Here is a 23,340-nt window from a genome sequence, read left to right as displayed (position 1 = left end):
GTGAATGTAACATTCATAGAATTTGGTTTTGTTTTCTCACCTAACATTGCATCATAATTATTTCCCATGTCGTTGCATAACCACAATTTTAATGGCCCCATAATACTTCATGAATACAGGTATCACAATTTGCCCAGCCATGCCGCTCTTGTTTCACATTTTGGTTGTTTCCAATGATTTATTACTATGAATAATGCTTTGAAGAGCATCATATTCAGATTGCTGTGTCACATTCCCTGAAGTGGGATGATGAGTTAATACATACTGGTTAAAAGGTGTCCATTTTTACATGAGTATCAACAAGTTTTGACCAATGTTTCTTGAAAATCACCTTTGGCAAAAGCAGGGAAATTTTCCTTCAGCAAATATTAAATACAGAGCATGTTTCCACCTAACCCATCCTTAGCACTGGTCTTGAGAGCAACTATTGGCAGCTCCCAAAATTGGGGAAATGGTGCCCTTAGCTTTGAAGCCTCTATTGACATCACTTACATCACTGAATTTCAAATCCCGGAGAGCTGCCTGTGTTTTGACCCAAATCTTGGGACTAAGGTGAGGCCAAAGAGGGTGTGCAGCATCTTCAGGGTCTCCCCCACCCTTTCATATCTCAAGGCACAGCTTTCCTGAACAGAAGTCTTCTCTGGATAAGGTGCAGTAAAAGCTGATCAGCTCGAGCCAAGTCTTAAGCCCAGAACATGCACATTTAGATGTGCAGATGCCATATTTTCAGGGAGCCTTAGATAAACGATAGGTTACTCCCCTACTTTTTGATTCCTCCCTCTTCCCCCAGATGGAGAAAGACAATACCATTGAGGCTAAAATAAAGCAGCCTGGGTTACACTTTATTTAAGAAGATAGCTTGGGATGAGTTTAAGAACTAGAAGACCAGAATCTTTAAAGATAGGCAGATGCAATACTGCAAGAACTCTCTTGGCCACTTTGCACCCTACAGTGAGACCAGGCTTCTAAAGCCTTTCCAGCCCCAGAACACGTGCGAAGGTTCCTACTCAGAACGGCTCCACCCTGGTGACTATTTACTGTCTTCACCAGTGCAGGGCAGAGTAGATTTAGCCCTTTTGTGAGAATAAGGGGGAACAAATTTTGCCCTATGTATTATGTGTTTTCGGTGAGAGAAAAATTCGAATAAGCGGCTGTCTTCCCAAGGAAGCAGCCTGGAGCAGGACCTTGAGTTTTCACTTTGTTCCCTCCACGGTACATGGCCTCGTGTTGCACAAAAGGAGGTGCACCCCTCATATCGCGCGGTGGGTCCTCAATTCTAGAACTCCATTCCACCCCCACGTGCGCCCCCATCCCTCCTCCAGCCACCATAACTGCTCCATAGTTGACATTCGCACTAACTTCCCCCCTCCAGGCCTGAGGAATGCCAAAGCTTGCTGAGCAATACTGTTCACAAAATCCCGGACTCTGGGGGCAGACTGTTCGCTGTTCCTGATCTCTCTCCAGCCTCAAGCATTCCCCTCCTGCGGTCAGGCTGACCCTCCCCAGCGACCGTCCCCTGGCCTGCCCCAAGCCAGGCAGTACCACCCCACCAGGAGGTGAGACAACTTCCCGGGACACCCCAACGTCTCCTCTCGCCCCCGTCCGGTAGCTTGGAAATGTGCACTGGACAGTGACGTCACACTGGGAGGCGGGCCCCCACTGTCCTGCGCACCAATGGCGCGGCCGCGGCCGGTCTCTTCTTTTCCAGTGATTGGTGTCCCGGGCCCCTCTGCTCCACCCCAGCCCGCCATGGCGTCAGGCGCCGCAGCACCGGGGAGGTGGTTCCCACTTTAAAGAAGTGAAGTTTTTCGCCCCCTCCCCCTCCCCGCCCGCCTCCAGCAGCCTTCCGCGCCCCGCGGAGCCGGCGGATGGAGCTACGCTGCGGCGGCGTAGGGAGCCAGGCTGGGGGGCGCAGGATGGATGGGGACAGCCGAGATGGCGGCGGCGGCGGCGGCGGCTGCAAGGACGCCGGGTCGGAGGACTATGAGAACCTGCCGACCAGCGCCTCCTTATCTACCCACATGACAGCCGGAGCGATGGCCGGGATCCTGGAGCACTCGGTCATGTACCCGGTAGACTCAGTGAAGGTGAGGCGCAGGGGGACTTTAGGGACGGAGCGAGCGGAGAGGAGAGCGCGCGCGCGTGCGTTTGCATCCCGCGCAGGAGCAGCCTGGAGGCAGCTCCCCGAAACCGCGCTCTCCCAGGGGCCGCGGCGCCCGGGGTCTCACCGCGAGCTGGCGCGCGCAGCCCGGGCGCCGGGGAGCGCGCTGCGCAGCTCCTTCCGCTGTGCGCCTGGGCCCCGGGGGCACCCCCCGCGCCCACGAGGGTGCCCCAGTCGGCGCCCCGCTCCTCCGCTCCCGCCGAGTTCCCGGCCAGGGCTGCTGGCGGCGCTGCGGCCGGCGAGAAGTGGTGAGCGCCGCTGGCCTCGGTGGTGGCGGCGGGGTTCCCAAGGGAGGCGGCCAGTGCGGCTTTGCACAGCCTTACCACGTCTGGCCACGCGATCGGAGGGTTTGCGGTCCCGGCTCATCGCGGCCCCCGCTGGCGCGCCTGGTGTCCGAGCCGCGGCGATCGGCGTCCACCGGCCGGTGCCGGGTGGCCGAGGCAGCCCGCACGTGCGCTGTCCCCAGGGATTCGCCGCCGGGAGCGCTAACCACGCTAGCGCGGAGAAACGTGGCCCCGGTCCGGCCGGCCCGGCAGCTCGCTCTTGGTAGTGGAGCAGCTGAGAAGCAGTGAGACTTGCAGTGACATTTGCCTGCCCGTTTTGTTGCAGGGAGGCGGGCAGGCAGGGAGAGCTTATGCTATACAGCCTTTCTTACGGGTTGTGTAATAGGCGTTCAGTTTGCCCAGCACTTCCCGGGTAGTTTTAAATGCATTTCTCTAAGGAGGCAGCTTTAGCCAGGCGGATTTTGCCTGAGCTGCCCTCAGTCAGCCTGCTCAGGATACCGAATGGCCAGGGGATAGAGTGCTGGAGGGCAGTAATAGTAGTACTGACACATTGCACTTTTGTAGGCAGGACTCATCTAATTCATACAACAGCCCTGGGGATTAACAGAGGAGGAAACCGAGGGGCAAAGAGGTGAACAGGATTAGCTTTCCCCAGGTTTATACGCCAACTATATCCTCCGACTCCAGCCCCAGTGTGCTTTGGGAGATTTGGGGACCTCTCTAGGTGGCAGTTATCCTGGAAGGCAGGCCCAGTAGAGTCTCCCAACTAGCATCTGTGTCTTGTTGCTGATGCTGGCCCCACGTGAACGGTGTGAAGGCCAGAATGTCTAATGCAGAGAGTTTTCCCTGCCCTGGGCAGCTCTCAGAGCTGGCAGCCAGTGGCTGGACAGACATGGGTCCAGAGAGAAGGCTATAGGCATTGGCAGTAAGGTGAGGCCCAAGTCTTTTATCGTGCTGCTGGGCCTGAGCCATCTCCGCTTCTGTCCTTCCAGCATCCCAGTGGGGATTTAAAGGAATGGTCCTTGCCTGCTAGGGTTTCGGAGGCCGCGGGGAGATCTTGTCTCTTAAGTTTTCGAAGCTGCTCCAGGAAAGACCCTGGACAGATACCAGGTGGCATTTGTATAGGAAAGAATCCCTGACATGTAATGAAATTCCCCATACTTGTAGTTGTTGTCTCAAGTGCCTTGGACAGAGTGGGAAAGTTAGGAGCAGGGAGATGTTATTTGAGCAGGCAGCAGACCCACTGGGTTGTGGAGATGAGACTTCCGAGGCCCTTGGCCTCTGCTGTGAGTTTGGTTCAGGGCATCATTTTAGCTTATCTTTAGGATCAGGAATAGTCAGTCATGCCTTTTGAACTCCCTGTGACACTCTTGAGAGGCATTAATCTCACGTGTTTAAAATGTGTGACCTGTGTTTTAGTTTCCTCTTTGCCCCTCCTTCTGCGCCGTGGATGATGAATGTTTTGATCCAGTTGTCACTATGTACTTAGTATTACTTTCCATAGCAGTTTTCAACCTGTGGACAGGTTAACATGGTGTGTGTGATTGAAGGAGCTGGTCTGGCTGTCCTAGGCAAGTCATTCTTTGGGGCTTGACTATAAAATGAGTTAGCTAACCAGGAAGGTTTTCTAGGTTCTGGGATTATAATTCTGGCTCTGAATAATGACCCTTAGGGGTTCTTCTGGTTTTGAGTGTGCGGGTTTGGCTTTAAAGCACCTCTTTTTTTTTTTTTTTGCTGCAGCTTTCTTGGATTACTCTTTTCATTTTGCAGCAGAGATAAAAGGCACAGAGAGAGTTAAGTGGCGTGAGCCCCGCTGTGTGACTCCGGCGAGGCTGCAGCCGAGTGCCAAGGTGTGCCAAGACCAGCACCGTTATCTGTGTCCAACATGAGATATCAGGGACCATCCATGCTTCAGTCATGGAAGTGCTCCACTTGGGGAGACCTTCACTGTGTTCTTTTAAATATTTGGGATGATGAGGACTGTGAGTAATTGAATCAGGAGCCCTGGACTGGGGTTCAAGCCCAGCCCCTAACTTGTTTCATGCCTTAGGCACTGTTTCTGTGCCTTAGTTTTGTTACTAATAAAACAGGGGCTGTGGACCAGTTCAGTATTTCCCATTTTTAACCTGTCCTTCTTTCTACAAACACAGAACACTCATTGTCCCTTTATGTTCTTGAAATTTCAAATTATTACAGCTGAAGCCAAATCAATGTAAATTGTATCTTGAAAGGAAAAAAAAGTTTTCTTTGATTTTGTAAGGCACACATTTTAACCAGTGAGAGTATTGGATGGGCCTGCATTTTCCAGTTTCTCTCTCCTAGATGCCGTGGACCATGGTGCTCAGGGCTGGTCAGTTTCATTTCTGAGCCCAGCCAGCTGCTAGGTTGGGTCATAAGTGCAGATAGCCAGGCTGGCTAATGCTTCACATTGTAATATTACATACACTTTCCCATGAAGGCCCATCCCCCACCCCACCCCCATATCACCCCAATGACCTGCATTTTTCAAACTGGGTGGTGACCCATTAGTGGGAGCCACATTTTTAAAAAGCCAGATTGGTTCGAGTACAAAACACAAGCATGTGTGGCATGCAGTAAGGAGCAGTGTTCCTCCATGAAATTCTGTTTGGGTTGTGTGCAATGTGTGTCCCCTGAGTGGCTGTGTAAAGTGCACTTCTGGCTGGGGGTTGTGGGCAAAAAAAGTCTGAAAAACACTGAACCTAATAATCACTAGTGCCTCTCAAGCTCCAGCAGACAACAGCCTGTGATTATTATTATTACATGGGTATTTGGAAGACTTTCCGCAACTTTTCTCCTCCTTCCTGTGTCTTCCTCTCTCACTTGGCCCCACGGTGGTGGCATATGAGTACTTACTCATCCATAAAGGGCCAGGCTGCTGGGACCCCGCAGTGGTCCCAAGGGAGGGACCAAGGGGGCTCTGTGGGCTGTCACCAAAGGGTAGCCATAACTTGCTCCTTTCCAACTGGGGCTTTGCAGCCACTCTGCCATGAGCCTCTCCCTGGTGCTCCAGAGTGGCCAGTGGCGTGGTCTCCTAGACCAGCACTTGGGGTGGATGTGAGAACCCCTGGTCGGGAGCGCTCAGGGCTGTGGGGAGAATGCCAGGTGGGTGGAGGAGGAAATTCCAACCAGATTAGGCACACGGCTCGCTCGCTTGCAGACCATGCTGAGTCCCGCGGTGGCGAAAGCAGGGGCAGAAGGAAACAGGAAAGATTTGAAGCGAGGGAACTTCCGCTGACCCTTTCACAGCCCTTCTCTTGCTTTGCTTGTCAGGGAAACGCAATCCTCAAGCTCTGCTGGGGGAAAGCCCTCCTTCCCCGCCAGGGTGCCGCCGGATGGCAGGGCGCTGACTGCCCGCCGAGCGGGTTAAGGCTCAGCCTTCTCTCTAGGAGCTGGTGGGTGCCGAGCCAGTTGGAAGCCTCGCTTGGCCTCGGGGGTTTCTGTCGCTGGCCCTGCTGAGCTCGGAGCAGCGAGCCGGGCAGGTGCCAGGCGGCTCAGCATTCCTCCACTTCTGCCTTCGCTCATCCGTCCTGGGCCCTGCCCGGCAGTGCAAGCTGACTGCTAGGGTCCTGGGGGCGGGGTGCGAAGGCAGCTGCTAGCATCCCCTCCCACCCACTCCAGTGCTTTCGAAAGCAAGTACAGTCCAGTAGATGACATCCCGCTTCGAAAGGGCGTGAAATCCCAAATTGCTCTCCTTCTTGCAACAAAATTATAGTGATTTTTTCCTGTCTCCTTTGGATCCCGCCCCTCCCTTCTTTTCTGTCCTCCTTCAGTGGGAGGCGCTTTTCTAAAAGGTGGATTTCGGGGTGGCGTGGAGTCCAGCGAGGAGTCCACTTGAACTTCTGTCCTGTTGTTTGTTTCACGCACTCCCAGGCCGCGCGCTGATGCCCAGGGCCGGGGTCTGCTGGAGCAGTGGGGGCGGGGATCTGGTTCCAGTGTCAGCACTGGGCCGCCACGTGGCCACTTTCCTGCCTGCCGCTGGCCCCCTCTGCCCGGAAGTGGGGGAGGGCGAGACCGGGGCAGAGGGCTTGGAGGGAGCCCCTAGGATTAGAGTGGGCAGCCTAGGCGGCCCCAGCCCTTCAACACCCGGAGGCACTTGGGGCTAATTGGGGGGGTTCAGTTACATTGTTTAAACCAGCAGGGGTGTGCCCATGGGTAGGGGGGTGTGCACATGAGGTAGGGGGCGTGTCACGTGGGAGGGGGGCGTGGCTCTGTGGAGTAGGCGTCCCATACGTTTCCTGGTTTGCCTTAGGCACGTTTTAGCCACCTGTGGCCCTTTCATAAAAGAGAGCTTTTGTCCCACTGCTCTTTGGGGCCGTGACCAATATCCAGATTTGAGTCCCACTTTCCTTCTCTTACAGGCTTAGGTTCTGGACCCCTTCTGCCTTTGCCTGACCGGCTAGGTGAACTAGCTTGCTTGTGTTCAGGGAAGCCTCTGGCAGTCCCTCTTGAACTGCAGAACTTTCTGGTTCTTTTTATCTCCCCTGGTACCCAGCCTTTCCTTCTCAGAGAGTTTTCTTTTTGTTTTAAATCTTCATGGAGTTCTGCTTCTCTCAAAGCCTGCCCTCGCCTCCCCGGCCTCCACCTGGAATGTTCACTGCCGCCGTCTTTCATAGGAGGTTTGCATCTCATCGCTGTCTCTTTAATTGCAAACCTGCCCTTAAGCTCCTGAGCTGCAATTTCTCACCTTCAGAGAACTCTCTTGGGGCCATTCAGGTGCTAGTCTTGGACTTACCGGTTGGGTGGGACACTTAGATTTTCTGAGTTCTAGTTTCCTTATCTGTGAGATGCAGACACTAATTTTCTTCCTGCTTTCTGTCTCCTGAACCAACTTTCCATTGCTTCCTTCTTCCCTTATTTTTCCTTCGGACCCGGTGGAAGTTCCTTGTAACGGGCTCCCTTACATCTTCACCAAGCTTTCCTTCCTCCTCCCTGTGCTGAGAGAAACCCAGCTCTTCTCCTGACGCCCCCGCTTCCCTGAAGCCTCTGAAGAAAAGATGGTTTCCATCAGCTCAAACCAGGAGCCTTGGGGCTGCTGCCCTCCTGCTGTTAATCACGCACCTTATCAACCTCTCCTTCTCCTTGGAGGCTCCTGCCATTAACTTCCACCAGCATCCATCCCTCTTCTCTCTCTGTCACCACTCACCTCCTACTCCACCGGGATGGCAGGATGGGTGGGGGAGGGACCCTTGAACCAGACTGCGTAGCCTGGGTCCTGCTTCCTGGGTGTGACCTGGGGCAAGTTTCTTCATTCACCTGTCTGCCTGGTTTCCCCATCTGTAAAAAAGGGACAAGATGGTTCCGATGTCCCGGGTGGCTGTGAGGGATAAGTCCTTATAGCACTTAGCGCCTGCTGCATATGAGTGTCCTCTAGGCGTAAGCTCACAGGTTCCTCATCATCAGCAGTGTGATCCACTCACTTTCTCTCGTTCTCTGGATGTTGGCGTGTGGCTCACAGACTGTTCCTCCACCTCCAAATCCCAACGTCATCCTGAGAATGTCCCATCTTGGTCACTATCTCGCTAACACCCAAATCCCTCCATTCTTTTTTTTTTTTTTTTTTTGGCTGCGCCTTGTGGCATGTGGGATCTTAGTTCCCCAACCAGAGATTGAACCCATGCCGCCTGCAATGGAAGCGCAGAGTCTTAAGTCTTAACCACTGGACCACCAGGGAAGTTCCAAATCCCTCCATTCTTTTTTTTTTTTCCCTTCTAGTTCTTTAATATTGTATCTGTATGGTATAATGGTTATTCACTAAAATTATTGCAATAATCATTCCAGGATATACGTAAGTCAAATCATTATGCTGTACACCTTAAACTTATACAGTGCTGTATGTCAATTATATCTCAATAAAACTGGAATAAAATAAAAATAAAGGTTTTGCAAACCCCTGCATTCTTTACGCTGCTTAGGTCAATGGCCTTTACCTCCATGGGGCCTTGTCCTGACCCAGGACTTTTCCACCTCTGAAATCGTGCTTTCAGACGCTTCATAGCCTAGACACAGTTTTCTCATGGTCACACCGTGCTAGGACCTCTGCCTCTTCTGTCTCTTCTCTCAGCACGTCCCTGGCTTCCTCAGCCCATCACGGCAGCCACTCCCGGGCCACAGTTTCTCTGCCTTTGGTTCTTCCAACGCTGGCCTGCCCACCTCTGATCCTCAACAACCCACCACGCTCTGGGCAGCCGAGCCCTTTGTGAGAAAACCACACGTTGCCTGCACTGCTGCCCTGTGGGCCAGGCCTCTGGGGCCCCCAGCCTGTCCCTTCTCTGTGGTCTGGTCATTCTGCTCCTGTCCTCCTCAACAGCCGCTTCAGACCACCTTGCTGCTCAGATCCCCCCCCCTCCGCTGCTTTCAGCCTCCGTGTGACATCTTGCTCCCTGTTCATAGAGGAACCAGGACCCCAGTCAAACTCTTCTGCCAGTGACTGTCCTTCCAACTAGTCCGCTGTCCCCCACCCCTCCTCCCATCGTAAGGTAAGAGGGTCCTCTCTTCCTCTAAGGGGATCAGCAGAGGCAGGGACGGGTGATTTGTGTAGGAACCACCCACATGCACCTAGATTGGGAAAAATCCTGGCTCTCCACCTGGGCCGCTTTACTTGGCCTCTCTAAGCTCGGTTGCCTTGTCTACAGAGTGGGGTATGAATCCCGAGACCTACCTTATAGGGTTGTTGAAAGCATTAAGTGGGGTGACGTACATAAAGCTCTTGCTGCAGTGCCTGGCGCCTACGTTCTCAATAAAGGCCATGGGGGTCGTTATTTTGGTCATCTGTCTCATGGGTCTCCTTAGCCTCCCCCCCCGCCGTTGGTTCCTTCTTAAAAGCATTTCTACATCCAGTCCATACTTGTCCAATCTTAAATAACAAACCAGCCCCGGGCGGCTCACCTTGACGCCACGTGCCCCGAGAGGTTTTCTCTCCTTAAAATAACAAATGTTAGGAAAGGATGGTTGACACTCAGTCTCTACCTCCTCGCCTGTCACCCCCAGGCCTCTGGCTTTTTGCGCCCACGGCTCTGCTGAAACCCCACTGGGCTGCCAGCCATCTCCTGGCTGATAAATTCAGCCGTCGTTCTCCCGACCCCTCTGATGACCGGCTGCCTCCTGGTCTTCCTCAGCATTCTGCCCAGCACCCTCTTTTCTTCCCTCGGGACACGTCTCCCTTTCTGCCTGGGTCCTGATAACTCGTAGGTTACAGGTCTGTGTCTGTGGTCCAGTGTCTCTGGGAGCTGGGTATCCAGTTGCCTTGAAGACATGTCCGCGTGGCTGCCTCAGGGTTCATTGTAGACATCCTGCCCTGCCCTTGGGCCTGGGCCCCCTCACTTAGAAGATTGGGGCTGGTCTTCAGCTTTAATCCCACCTCTGTCCCCCTTGCCCCTCTCCCCATACGCTTCCAAGACCTGTCTACTCCTGCATCTGTAATACCTCTTAATTTGTTTTCTTCTCCCTCCTATTGCTTCTACCTTGGTTCGGGGGACTCAGCTGCTTTCTCCTTTACATCGCTGGTTTCCCTGATCACAGAGTCATAACGGAATAAACCGTCCCCTCCCCTCCCCCACACTTTCCTATTGCCCAGCCCTGCTTTTTCTCCACAGCACGTGTTACCTTATAACACACAATACCGTTAATTCTATTTTATGTGACGTCATGTCATGTCATGTCTTATTATTATTTTCTTTTTTTTTTTCTGGATGCGCTGTCCAGCTTATAGAATCTTAGTTCCCTGACCAGAGATCAAACCTGTGCCCCGTGCTGTGAAAGCGCAGTGGACCGCCAGGGAATTCCCTCATTTATTGTTTGTATTGTTTACTGTTTTCTTCATATTTGTAATATTTATTTACATTATTCGTGGTCTGTCTCCCCTCATTTGAATGTCAGCTCCCAGGGGGCAGGAATTTTTTATCCTTTGTTCTCTGGTGTGTTCCCTTTGCCAGAAACAGTACCCAGCACACCGTAGGTACTCAGTTAAGTATTGGTTGAATGAGTTCCCACAAATCCTTCCTAGCTGGTCCTGCTCACTCCCAGTTTTCTCTCCTTTAATATGGAAGAGTAACAATATTCATCCCACCCACCCTGTATATCTACTTATCAGATCTTGGAAGAAAATGCAGCCAGGTTTGCAGTGAACACAGTTTAAAAAAGCATAAGGCACTCTGCAGGTGCCAGGCCGGCGTATTTGTTATCAAAGTAGGATCATGTTAAAGGGGTAAGACTAGCTGATGGGGATGGAAAGTCCAGCCTGTTCTCTATGGTGCAGCAGAGCCTGCGAGGGGCCTGCGGGGGTTGAGGGGCAACCCATTGTCTCAGTTCACATCTGCCGTGTCTCCCCACACCTGACACTCCCCTAGCTGTCCCCGTTGCCTTCAGAATAAAACCTGAACTTCCTCACCTGGTGTGCAGAGACCCAGACCCCCTCTGACTTACCCACCAGAGACACGTAAAGGTTTTTTGTGACTCTTGATTGAATGAATCAGTTGTTTTAAAAAGATGTGGGGAGAAAAAGTGCTTTAAAATCTGCTATTAAACAAATGCCAGTTTTTATTTTGTTTTGCTTAGCATTGTTTGGAATCCCTGCTGTATCTTGGCCACAAAGAGACTTTGTCAGCCCTTTTGTCTGTCCCTTCTCTTGCGGTAGAACCCACAAGCCCCAGTGAAACCCTGATTAGGCTATTAATTCATCTGGCCACCCACTTCATTCATTCTACACTCACTGAGGGCCCTCCCTACCCTGCAACAAAAATAAGTCCTGGCCCCTATTTGCAGAGCCTGCTCCCTGGAATTATACCCTGAGCTTAAGTGATGGGACTGGCTCCCTTTGAGGAAAAGAATGGCCCAGCTTGCTATTTGCTTTCAAATGGGCACGAGGGCTGGGGTGTGTGGACTCTGGAGGGCTCGGGCTGCCATCTTGAAGGTCCGGAGCCGGCTGGGGAGTGTCACCGGGGCCTCCTCGCCGGGCGCTCTTGCATGGACTCCTCCCCTTGTGGGAGACCGTGGCCCTCAGTTGTACCGTTCCCCCCTCCCTCCCCCATCCTCTTCCTCCCCCTGCGGTTGTTAGTCATTCTGGAAGCTGAAATTGGCTCACAGAAGGTGCCTTTGAGAACCCACCACCCCACCCTCCCAGTAATCCCAGACTGCCAGGAAGGGCCGTTGTCTGGTCACTAAGAGGTGTTTTGGTTTCACATTTGTACTTTCTGAAGAGAAAACAAAACATGTTGAAATAGAGAGAAATCCCAGCAGCAGCTTAGTTGAAGCAAGAGTTGCATAACAGGTTTAGGAAATGTCTGGCCACCGTGGGTCAGGTGGAGGGGCTGCCCCTTCGTGTCATGGAGAGGACGTCCTCTGAGGCCACCAGCCTCCGAATCCATTGCATACATCCTGTGGGAGACTCAGAAAGGCATGGGACCCTGAGTTCTAGTGGCAAAAGCCCCTAAGGGATCTCTCATTGCAGCGACAGCCTTTGCTCCCTGGAGATGCTGCTGTGCGCAGGGGCTGGGGAGGGCGCGTGTGTGTTACACTTGTGCTGGTGTTGAGGCCCCTAGAAAGGGCACTGAACTAGGAGGGGGGGGGGGCTGGCCCCATGAATTTAAGTCCCAGTCCTGCCATTCACCAGCTTTGAAACCTTGGACGAGTTATTTCTCTGGGCTAGTGTCTCCTTGTCTCATGGACTATTATTAGATGCCTAGACTAACATCATCTGTTTACCTACTTGACAGGGCTGTTGAGAAGCTCAGGTGGGATCATGTTTGCTGGCGGCTTTTGTAAACCTTGACAGGCCCAGCTAGTGACAGATCATATAAGAGGCAATATGCTTAATGATTAAGAGCTGTTCAGGTTAACAGCACAGGCTCTGGGGCCAGACTGCCTAGGCTGGAGCCTGGACTAGTTACTGAAAACTCTTCTGTGCCTTATTTTTCTCATCTGTGAAATGGGGATAAAATGGTACACACCTCAGCGTGTTGCTATGACAATTAATTATGATACACCTAGAGTGTTAGGAATAGTGTCAGGTACATGGTAAGCACTCTCTTAATATTAGCTCCTGTTATTTCTGAAAGTGTTATTACGGGAATGCCTGGTTATATTTGTATGTTACTGTTGTAATTGTATATTGCGGTATTTTTGTATTGTTTCAACCTATATTCTGTCACTCGATCCTCTTAGCTCTCCTTTGAAGGTAGGAAAAGGCATGTGCAGTTTCTCATTTCATAGATGAGAAAACTGAGCTTCAGAACAATAACACGCCCTGGAACTTGGGCCTCTTTCTGCTGTACCAGAGTTGAGGAAAGGAATCAGGTAGGAGCAAGCAGGTGAGGTGCTGGGGTACAGACTCAGATGTTAATGATGGTAGAACCCTTGAGCTGGGTTCTGAGAGGAGATGATGGGGCCCTAGCTGCATGCTTGGGAGGGAGGAACTGGAGTTGAGGGAGCACCAGCAGGAAGTCAAAGTGTGGCATGGAACGCGGGGCTCTAACGTATAGGTAGGAGTTCCTTGGTCAACTACTCTAGTATGCAGGGCAAGGGGATGATGACAGATGGTTATTGCCATAGGTTATTTTTGGCTCTGTCTGGCTTCTCTCTCTCTGGAGCAAGTTGCAGCTCTCATTTCAGCAGTGAGTCAACGTTGGACTCAATATAGTAATTTGAATTTGGATTGGCCTGAGGATTCCTTTCCAGAACACAGCCGAAAAATGACCTATTGGGAAGAGCACTACCTCATATTTCTTTGGTCTGCTAGGGCTGCACTTTTCTCATCTTAAATAGGGAAGAGTAACAATGCCTGTTGTGCCTCCCTTTCAGGTCTACTTAATACATCTTGTAAGAAAATACAGCCCGGTTTGCAGTGAACAAACCTTGATACCATTTAAAAAGTATAAAGCTCTCTGCAGGTGCCAGATCGTGGTATTTATTATCAAACTGGGATCCTGTTAAAGGGGTAGGGTTAGCTTGTTGGAATGGAAAATACAGGCTCTGGTTCCAGCCACTGCGGGATTCACTGCAGCTGCATGGCCTTGGGCACTTAACCTCTCTCCTTACACACAGTGTCTCCCCTCTGTTGAATAAAGACCAGGGTGGCCATCTGCTGCCACCTCTTTAGCTGGGTAATGAGGAAGAGCCAGTTATACTCTGGGGCGTGCTCAGAAATGCATTTAAAATTGATGATGTCGGACCAGTGACAAGTGGGGCCGCCTACAGCTACTGTGATTAAAGCTGCCTTCAGGGAGTGAGGGCCCCGTTTGTCTGGGTGGGGTTATCACCTTAGAGGCTCTGTTTCACTTTTCAGGTGAGTCTGCCCCTATGAGTGGCAGGCAGGTGAGGCTGGGGACCAAGGAAGGTGGCTGATCATCCTGAAGCGTGCCTCTGTGTATCTGCTGATGCTCTTACCTGCCTTAGTCCCTCTCATCTCTGTTTGCCTTGGTTGCTCACGACTGCTGACTGTGAAAAATAAGAGGGGAAGGAGGTAGGACACAGATGCCCTTGCTGTGGGGTCCCTGGTCCTCCTTTCCTCGTACTGCCCACACGGAGGGTTTTGCTAGCGCATTCCTTTGCCCTGGGCCTGGCAGCCGGTGTGGAATGTGAAGGTGGAGGGTGGGTGCTGGCAGCCTGCAGGAAGCTTGCTGGCCAGCTTGCTGAGGATGGGGACACGCCGGGCCCTGCCTCTGATTGGAAGTGGGGTGCTCTGCTCCCCTGGAATAGAGGCTGTGCCATGGGTGTCCTGGGGCTGTCTGCAGCCTGGATTAAAGGCGCGGGTGGTTGGCTGATGATCAGATCTAAGAAGTCAGAGTGGAGAAACGGGGGGAAGCCTTTCTAAAGGAAAGAGGATGCTGGTATGTGACTACATGAGGGTGAGGGTGGAAGGACGAACCCGGGGTGTGTCATTGACTGTAGAACCAAGTCTCTTTCCTTAATCACTGTTTCCATGGCTTGTTTGTTAAATGTTGGCTTGCGTTAGCCTGATTCATAGAAACATCTCTACCGAGAAAGTTAAAAGGTATTTGCAAACGTGCAACTTCATCCCCTGGACTTCATTGAATGGCTAAATTAATTCAGAAGTGGGAGCATGTGGGTGTGACCACGTGTGCTGGGCACTGGGAGCCAAGAGGCTCGACATCTCTGAGGTCTCTCCCCACGGCAGTCCCCTGTCTGCCAGCAGGACAGAGGTATGTGTCAATGAATCTGTCCTGGAGGGGGCGATGAGCCTCTTAGCACCGAACCTTGTCGGGAGAGGTCAGGGAAAGGCCCCTCGAAGAAATATCTCAATATCTGTGTCTCGACCGAAGGGGAAGTAGATGTTAGGACAGAGTTGTATGATTCCCTGTCCCCTAGAATGTTACCTGTCCCCAAGGTGCCCGGCCATCATCAGGATACCTATACTTTCCTCCTGACACTCTGATTTGGGGCTTCTTCCCTGAGCCTTCTGACCACAGAATCAGCTGCGAAAGTTTTTGTGGTTTGGGGTCACACCAGGGCTGCTGGGTGGGACCTGCCCCGCATTCTGAAATTTCTTCTTCCCCTCCCATCCCCTTGCCTCCCTGTTCTGAAATTTTAATTCACTGTTTGGCCACCAAGTGACGGCCTGCTGGCCTCCAGGGAAGCAGAGCCGCCTCCCTGGATGGGAACTTTCCCTGCAGAGCTGAGGACCAGAGGAGGGTGAAAACACAGAAGAAGGGAGGAAAGTTGTCACGTCAGAGGCATTTCTGCTCATAATTGGTTCCTAATTGATGGGTGACATGAGTGGCACATGCCAGCTGGAGCAGCAGCCCAACAAGTGGCTAAAAATTAAATACAGTCATGTGACTTCTCGAGGTTTAGGGTTTGCCTGAGTAATCTTTTCCAGCCCAGGTCACAGTTTGTAGGGTGACGAGAGAGACATGCCAACCAGTGTAGGTGACCACTGTGCTTTCTGAAGGACAGAGGTTAACCTGGAGCCCCATATAGGAACCTGTTCTTAACACTCAGATTCCTGTCGCTTTTTTTTTTTTTGGCTGTGTTGGGTCTTTGTTGCTGTGCGTGGGCTTTCTCTAGTTGCGGTGAGCGGGGGCTACTCTTCGTTGTGGTGCTGGAGCTTCTCCTTGCTGTGGCTTCTCTTGTTGTGGAGCATGGGCTCTAGGCACACGGGCTTCAGTAGTTGCAGCACATGGGCTCAGCAGTTGTGGCACGTGGGCTCTAGAGCACAGGCTCAGTAGTTGTGGCGAATGGGGCTTCGTTGCTCTGCGACATGTGGGATCTTCTTGGACCAGGGATCAAACCCGTGTCCCCTGCTTTGGCAGGTGGATTCTTAACCACCATGCCACCAGGGAAGTCCCTCCTTGTTGCTTTTTAAAGGCAGCTGAATAGTTGGACATTTTTTTCCTGCCCTCTCCTTTGAGCCCTTCTCTCTCTGGTGGATCCTCCTATAAATGCAGAGGGTTCCGTTCCTGGGCCTTGTCCACCAACCTCCAGTGATTCTGATAGAGGCCAGAAGCTGGGCTCTTGAGGATTTTCCTCCCAGTGCCCACATTAGTCCAGGTTTAGACAGAAGCTCCCAGATCTCACAGCTTCTAAAAACTGAGTCCTGTTTCTCCAAAAGGCCAGTCCAGTGACGTGGGCAAGAGCCTGCCGACCTCGAGACCAGCCCTCTTCTGTGTCTGCGGGTTCCCCTGGCACAGGAGGTCTTTGTTACTACATCTGCTGGCTGTTTTGGAGGAGGACGTGTGTGGGCCTTTCTTCAGTGTCTTTAGACAATGCTGAGCTGTTCCTCAGAAGAAAGAGTCGGGATAGAAGCAAAGGTTTGATCTGGTGGACATTACGCCATAGAAAATGCCCTGTTGGAATAGGAGTTGTCAGTGAAGGGGTTAAAAATCTAAAATGTGAAAGAGAGCCTAGAGAGTTCTCTTGTAGTATAATTGTGTTTAAGAACAATCACTGAATTAATGAACGTGTATTTATGCCAGGAAGCATGAAACATTAAATAAGTTTATTTCGAAAATGACTAAAGATTTATAGTTAGCCTTAGAGCATCAAGAATATCAGTGTCATTAAGTCAGACAGGAAAAGACAAATATCATATGAATTGTCACTTACATGTGGAATCTAAAAAAATGGTACAAGTGAACTTATTTACAAAACAAAAACAGACTCACAGACATAGAAAACAAATTTACGGTTACCAAAGGGGAAAGGGCGTGGGGTAGGGATAAATTAGGAGATTGGGATTAACAGATATACACTGCTATATGTAAAATAGATAAGCAACAAGAACCTACTCTATAGGACAGGGAACTATATTTAATATATTGTAATAACCTATAGTGGAAAAAAGAATCTGAAAAAGAATATATATATATATATATATATATATAAATCAGTTTGCTGTACACCTGAAACTAACACAACATTGTAAATCAACTATGGTTCAGTTTTTAAAAATACATAAAGCAAGATGAAAAATACATTGATTAAAAAACAGAATATCAGCTTTAGAAATGACTTTTCATTGTAAAAAACAATAGAATAACAACAAGAAATACATCAACAAGTTGGAGTGAGTCCTAGTTCCTTCTTTGCCTCCAGAAAGGTCTTTCAAGTTTCAGAGGAGGTAGAGAAGGAGTTGACACTGCAGTTTGTCATGATGGGGTCTGTATGGGTACAATTTTAGGTGGTTCCATTGATCCTTGGAATTAGCCCTGTTCTCTTCACAGGCTTCTGAGAGTGGGCTGGTGGTGATGCTTCCCCTGACCAGGGGTAAGAGTTCTTGTTTTAACCTTCCCTTGAATGTCTCTTCCAAGGGTCTTTTGAATTTTCTGACAATCTAATCATAAGAAAGTTTCTGAAATTCTCTTTCAGACCCTAAAAAACAAAAGTTAACTGCAAAGCTGGGCTTTTATTAGAAGTTGCTTTTAAATTGGAAACAGATTTTTGATCTTCTCTGAGCAACCAGAGTTTAAGGGACAGGAAGAAACTTTGTCAACCCAGAACTTGAGTATGGAGGGCAGGGAATGAAATGAGGAGAAACAAGGCAAAATGGATCCGTTCTCTGCATACATGCATAGAACATTTAATTTGCATTGTAGGGTGAGTTATAATTAGCTTACGGTGACCAAAAGCCTACCAACTGAGTGACCCTGGGAAAACACTTCATTTGTCTGAGTCTCAGCTCCTTCATCTGTAAAATGGCAAGATGGATCTAAAACTGGTTTCTTAGGAAGCTTCCAGTTCTAAAGTTAGGAAGCTTCTACTTATTTGCATGGACTGTTTAACTTTGGGCACTGTCTTTTGACTTGGAATGTAAAGTATAGAGTTACAAGCCCTTCTACTTGAAGGAGGAAGCCAGAAAGACCCTCCAGCCCTGGAATTCTACCAGGGGGCTAAGGAGGACAAGAGCTAGATGCCCGAATACCATTTGGGGCCCCTGTTTCCCAGAGTACCTGCCGAGAATTGATAGTTTATTTAATTTGCTTGAAACCGCCAATTACAACACTTAAAGACTGAAAACCATTCATTCAGACAGTTCCAGAAATGCTGAATGGCCACAGCCCCACCCTGGAATCAAGGGGAGCCGTGTAGCAGACGCTTCTGAAAGACTCTGTTTATAGCTCTCTGACTCCTTCCTGCCGAGGACCTTTTATGAGCTCACTAGCAGGAAGCTGAGTCATTGAGGGGTCAGCCGGCATGGCCACGGTCACCCAGCATTGCCACATTGGGAGGTTTGCTGCAGCTACTCCCCTCCTGGTGACGGGGACCCCATCACTCCCTGTGGCTTGTGCTGAGGTCAGGACCAAAGAGACTGAAACATCCCATGGATGGGCAAAGGACTGTCTGCTTTTCAGGGCTCAGCACGGGCTCTGTGCTGTGCTCCTGGTACCCAGCTGGCTACAATGACACCACCTTCCTCGGGGGCTCTGTTCACACCCCACCTGCCACTACCTGTGCTCCCATGTGACCCCCTTCTCCCATGCTTTACCTGTGTGACTCCCCCCAGGCTTCCGGTCCCTGCTTCAAAGCCACTTCCAGGACCCTGCCCCCAAATCTAAACTAGGTCCCCTGCCTTTGCTGTCACAGCATCTTCACCTTCTCCTTTGCTTCAGGATGTTTCGAGTTTGTAATTTTTTTGTATGATTTTTTAAAATATTTATTTATTTGGCCGCGCTGAGTCTTTAGTTGTAGCACGTAGGATCTTCGTTGCAGCATATGGGATCTTTGTTGTTGTTGTTGTTTTCAGTTGTGGCATGCAGGCTCTTTTAGTTGCGGGATCTAGTTCCCTGACCAGGGATCGAACCCCGGCCCCCTGCATCCCTAGTGCGGAATCTTTACTGCTGGACCACGAGGGAAGTCCCTATTTGTATGATTTTTGGTTTGCTCTTCCCCTCCCCTTCTAGACTATAACCTCCTTGAAGGGAAGGACTCTCTGTACACCCCAATCATCCCCAGTGCCCCTAGCAGCACCCTCTTTATGTCGTAGGGAGAATCTGATGATAGATTGACCCTGTTTTTACCAATGTGAGACTCCCGATGTCTGGCCACTCACTCTCATCCCTGGCACCCATCTCCTTCTCTCCCTCTGGAAACCCTTCTTGGCAGTTGGTTTCGGTTTAAATCATACACCTGAGCTCTGTTTCCAGGATGAGGGTTTTTGTTGGCATGAAATCTCACCCAGGATTGAAGATTCCTGCCATTCTCTTTGGCATCCAGGGAAACTTACAAATAGCTCCCCCAAAACTTAGGAAATAATTTGTACATGCAAAAAGTCGTATTATACATGCAATTGGATTTTGGAGGCTGAAAGGATGTTACCTTTGGTGTTTTCCCCTGAGACCCTTAGAACATCAAGACTGGTGTTTCTGGTATTTTGTCATCTTTCTCTGTTATTGTCTGGTATGAAGGGTGTGTGAAGAAAGCAGGAGAACATCCCCTCCAGCTGTGACCTGGCCCCGCCTAAACATAAATCATCCAGCATTATGGAGATGATTTGACAGCAGCCTTTGGGGGAAATCTGGCTTCGGGAACATCTGGGAAATTTACCCAGGGCCCATACTTAGCCCTCTAGGGTTCCCTGAACTCTGGAGCCCAGCTCTCCTGGGGCTTTTATCCTGGGCTCTTATCCTGTGTGTTAGACCCCAGAAAATGTGAAATGCTTCACACTGTGGGACATAGATCCTCAGGAAGCAGATAGCTCTTTGGGGAGGAGAATACATCCAGGGCTTTAAGTGCCTGCTTTATGTGTGTCTGTGGATGAAATGCAGCATGCCTCTGAGTCCTTGACCACCGTTACGGAGCGTCAGACCACAGTGCTGCGGTGCCGGGATCACAGCGGCTGAGGCTGCCCCTTCCTTCATGTTTCTCTCAGACTTTAATAGGAGACAGACATGCAGACGCATTACCTGATATAATTATAAGTAGAGGAATGAGCAAGAGAAGGCTGGCAACGGCGTAGCTTTAAAAGCTTTTTTCCTATGGATAATGGGCTAATGGTGGGGCTTGCTTTAGAAGGTGTGGCCTCAGTGGAGGGCGTGGAAGCCGGTCTTGCAGAAGCTGGCAGGACCACACTTGACTTGGGAACCGTGCATGGGACTTGAGAGGTGCCCAGCTCCCTGAGCCTGTCCAGGGTGGATCTAGGAGAGCTGTCACCCACAGCAGCCAGGGCCCCCCCCTCTGCTCCCTGGCTCTGATGGCAAGGCAGGACCTTGGAACCACTGGCATCATCACCCAGTCTCTCGCATACAAACGTTTGGCTGGTTTTCGACAGCTACCTCCACAGCTGAGCAGGTGGGGTACTGCTTCCTGGCATGACGTCTTTTGGGCTGGCACAGGCCAAGGGTGTATTAGACAGGGACGCACTGTATCATCAGGGCTGGGGACCAGATGTGGAAGAGGATGAGCATCCCAGCTCTGCATCTTAAGCCTTTCTGCCTTATGTCAAAGCTTTGCCTTCTGTCCAAGAGCCCCTGGACTGAACTTCCACGTACTTCCTTCCAAGGCAGTCCCTGGAGCCAGGGATGTTGCTGTGTATGTCCAGGGGATTACGCTGCACGTTTGAGACCCCTGGCTGCCTTCACCAAAACCAGACAAACCAAAAACTACTCTCCCAGGTGTTCAAGGAAACCTCAGGGAACCGTTGGATGGTGACAGGATTTCAGACTGTGATTTCAGAAATGCATATGGAGTGAGCTGTTGATTAGATTGAGGATTGTTTAAAAATTGTGGTTAAAATACACTAACATAAACCTTGCCATCTATTTTGCTTTTTTCAGTGTACAGTTCAGTAGTGTGGTACATCAACATTGTCATATAATACAACCATCACCACCATCCATCTTCAGAACTTGTCTCATCTTTGCAAACTGAAACTCTGTCCCCATTAAACAATATCTCCCCATTGTTCCCAGCCCCCTGGCAACCACCATTCTACTTTCTGTCACTTTGCATTTGACTATTCCAGATACCTCGTGTAAGTGGAATCATACATTATTTGTCTTTTTGTAACTGGCTTATTTCACTTAGCATAGTGTCTTCAAGGTTCATCTATGTTGTAGCGTGTGTCAGAATTTCTTTCCTTTTTGAGGCTGAATAATATTCCATTGCATGGATGTTATCACCTTTTGTTTTATCCATTCATCCATGGATGGGCACTTGGGTTGCTTCCACCTTTTGGCTATCAAGAAGAATGCTGCTGTGAACATGGATGTACAAATATCTCTTTGGGACCCTGCTTTCAATTCTTTTGGATATATACCCAGCTGGATTGTGTGGTAATTCTATTTTTAATTTTTAAAGGAACTTCTATACTGTTTCCTTAGGGGCTGCACCATTTACTTTCCCACCAGCAATGCACAAGGGTTCTAATCTCTGCTGGAATTCTTTTTTTTTAAATACAGGTGTTTTTAAGCTGCAAGTAGCCCTGATGTATAGTAATGTAGATTTATCTTCCTCCCTTTCTGCCCAATAAAACACTCCCCTCCCGTACATTTGTTTTCCAAAGAGCTCTTTACTGGTTTTATAGATTTAGAATATTAGAGGCCAAAAAAGGACCTCCTTAGAGACAATCTATTAACTCCATTTATTCATTGGACAAATACTTACAGTTGTAATAGATGGGTGAACAAAATGGAGGAAATCTCCCATCTCTCGGGTTTACCTGCTGGTGAAAATTCGTGCTGATGCCCAGCTAGGTGAACCGATTGCTAGGAGTTCCTCAGGGATTTGGTGGCAAACAGGCTGGGAGCTGAGTTCTTCTGACTCTTCCCTGTTCTGTCTCTGTCATGCTCACATTGAGGTGAACATTTGGGGGGATTGCCCGGATTGCATATGTTTGGGAAAGTGAGACACACTTGGATTTATCCCCAGAATCCAAGGGACCCGAGAGCCTGCCCACACCCACAGATGGAGCACGGAAGAGGGAGCAGACTCAACGTAGGGCGCCCTATGCCTGGTCCTGTAGCTCAGCTTCACCGCATCTGGCTGTTTCCCTGCAGTTCAGAGGGTGGCAGGTGCCTGAGCATTGGGGAGTGCCTTCACCACCATGGTAACTGCACGGGAATGGGTGCCAATCAGCAGTGTCAGGGAACCTTGGTGCTTAAGGGCCCTGTCTGGCGCTTGCCCTGGACTTCAGCACTGGTTAAAGGTCTCCAGAACTGCCCTGGGCTCTTAGTGAGCTTTCTGCAGCGCTTTCATCTTGGACCCTTTGTACCCGTGTAAATTGACGCTAGATTTTCCCCCCACCTCCCTAGCTCTCCAAATTTCCTTTGTTACATAATCAGAATTAATGTACGCAGCCAGCCCCGTTCATTTAGAGGTGGGGAGAGAAGGAAGGTGAATGTGGAATTGGGGTGGGTCGGAGGGATAGAGACCCTCAGGGACTGTTTTGTGCAAATCCCTCTCTTCCCTGGGCCTCAGTTTCTCTTCTGTTAAGGGGGTCAGCAACCTAAAGGGCTGCTGGGCAGTCCTGACAATCACTCGGGTCATCTAGTCCAAATATGCAGCGATTGCAGGGGCCTTGCTTCCAACCAGGGCGGATCCTGGGGGCATCCTCCTCAAGGAAGTGAGCGTCATATGAAGGAATTAGAGTAAAAATGACATCTTCCTGGGAATTTGCTGTTCATCTCCCCCCCACCCCCAGAAAAACAATTAATAGGAGCACCAGCAGCTGGATGCCAGGCCCTAGGCAAAGGGCTTTTCATTCATTGTTTCCCATAATTCTCACAGAGGCTGGGAGGTGGCTGCTATGATGAGCCCCATTCCAGATAAGGAAACAGGCTGGGAGAGGTTGAGTAATTCACTGAAGGTGCAAAGTGTGAGGGAGGAAGCAGCAGAGCTGGGATTTAGGTCAGGTGAGGCCCCAGAGCCAGTTCTGCCAGCCATTGTGGGTCTGGACTCCACCGGAAAGTGGAGTGCCGCCTCCTGTTTGTCCAGCCTCTTTTTGGTCGGAGGGGGTTGGGGTGGGGGTTCCATTCCTGACCCTTTTTTATAAGGTTGTAGGAACTGTGGCCTCGAGTCCCCAGTGCTCTGTGGCTAGTAGCTTCCTTCCAGGACCCTGAGCTCTATTGTGTGGTTTACGGCCTATCCTATTCTGTAGTGTAATGATTCCGTTCAAACCTGCAGTGAGATCCTTTGTGCCAGACAGCCATTTGTGAGTAAGCAGGGAAAAATACCCACACCTTCTAGGCAAGATTAAGCTAGTTTTGGTGGTAGTTCTTAATGATATTTCAAAGCCATTTTATTAACACAGGTGGTGGTTTAGGGATCGTACTCACTGGACCCCTTCGACGAAAGTGATGCAGATGCTTAACTGAGCACCTCCTCTGCTGTGCTGGGTGGTGGATGTGCTTGTGTTTTCTCATTTATTCATCACAGGAAGCATGTGAGATAGGGATTTTCACTGATGGGGGAACTGAAGGGCAGAGA

At 50.3% G+C, this 23,340-nt stretch overlaps 1 protein-coding gene across 2 annotated transcripts in view; it reads left to right on the top strand.

The window, feature by feature from the left end:
- The first annotated feature begins 1,741 nt into the window (after positions 1–1,741).
- SLC25A37 (solute carrier family 25 member 37) overlaps positions 1,742–23,340 on the top strand; it is a 39,712-nt gene continuing 18,113 nt past the window's right edge. Inside the window, exon 1 of one of the 2 annotated variants that reach the window (XM_057723215.1) lies at positions 1,742–2,087. In XM_057723215.1, the coding sequence (XP_057579198.1) occupies positions 1,869–2,087 (219 nt within the window). In that variant the 5' untranslated portion in view covers positions 1,742–1,868. The remainder of the gene's footprint in view (positions 2,088–23,340) is intronic. The other variant, XM_057723216.1, reaches the window with a different exon arrangement.

The sequence above is a fragment of the Hippopotamus amphibius genome, chromosome 2 (genome assembly GCF_030028045.1).
Source record: "Hippopotamus amphibius kiboko isolate mHipAmp2 chromosome 2, mHipAmp2.hap2, whole genome shotgun sequence".
Lineage (NCBI taxonomy): Eukaryota > Metazoa > Chordata > Mammalia > Artiodactyla > Hippopotamidae > Hippopotamus > Hippopotamus amphibius.
This window is presented reverse-complemented; position numbering and strand designations above follow the sequence as displayed.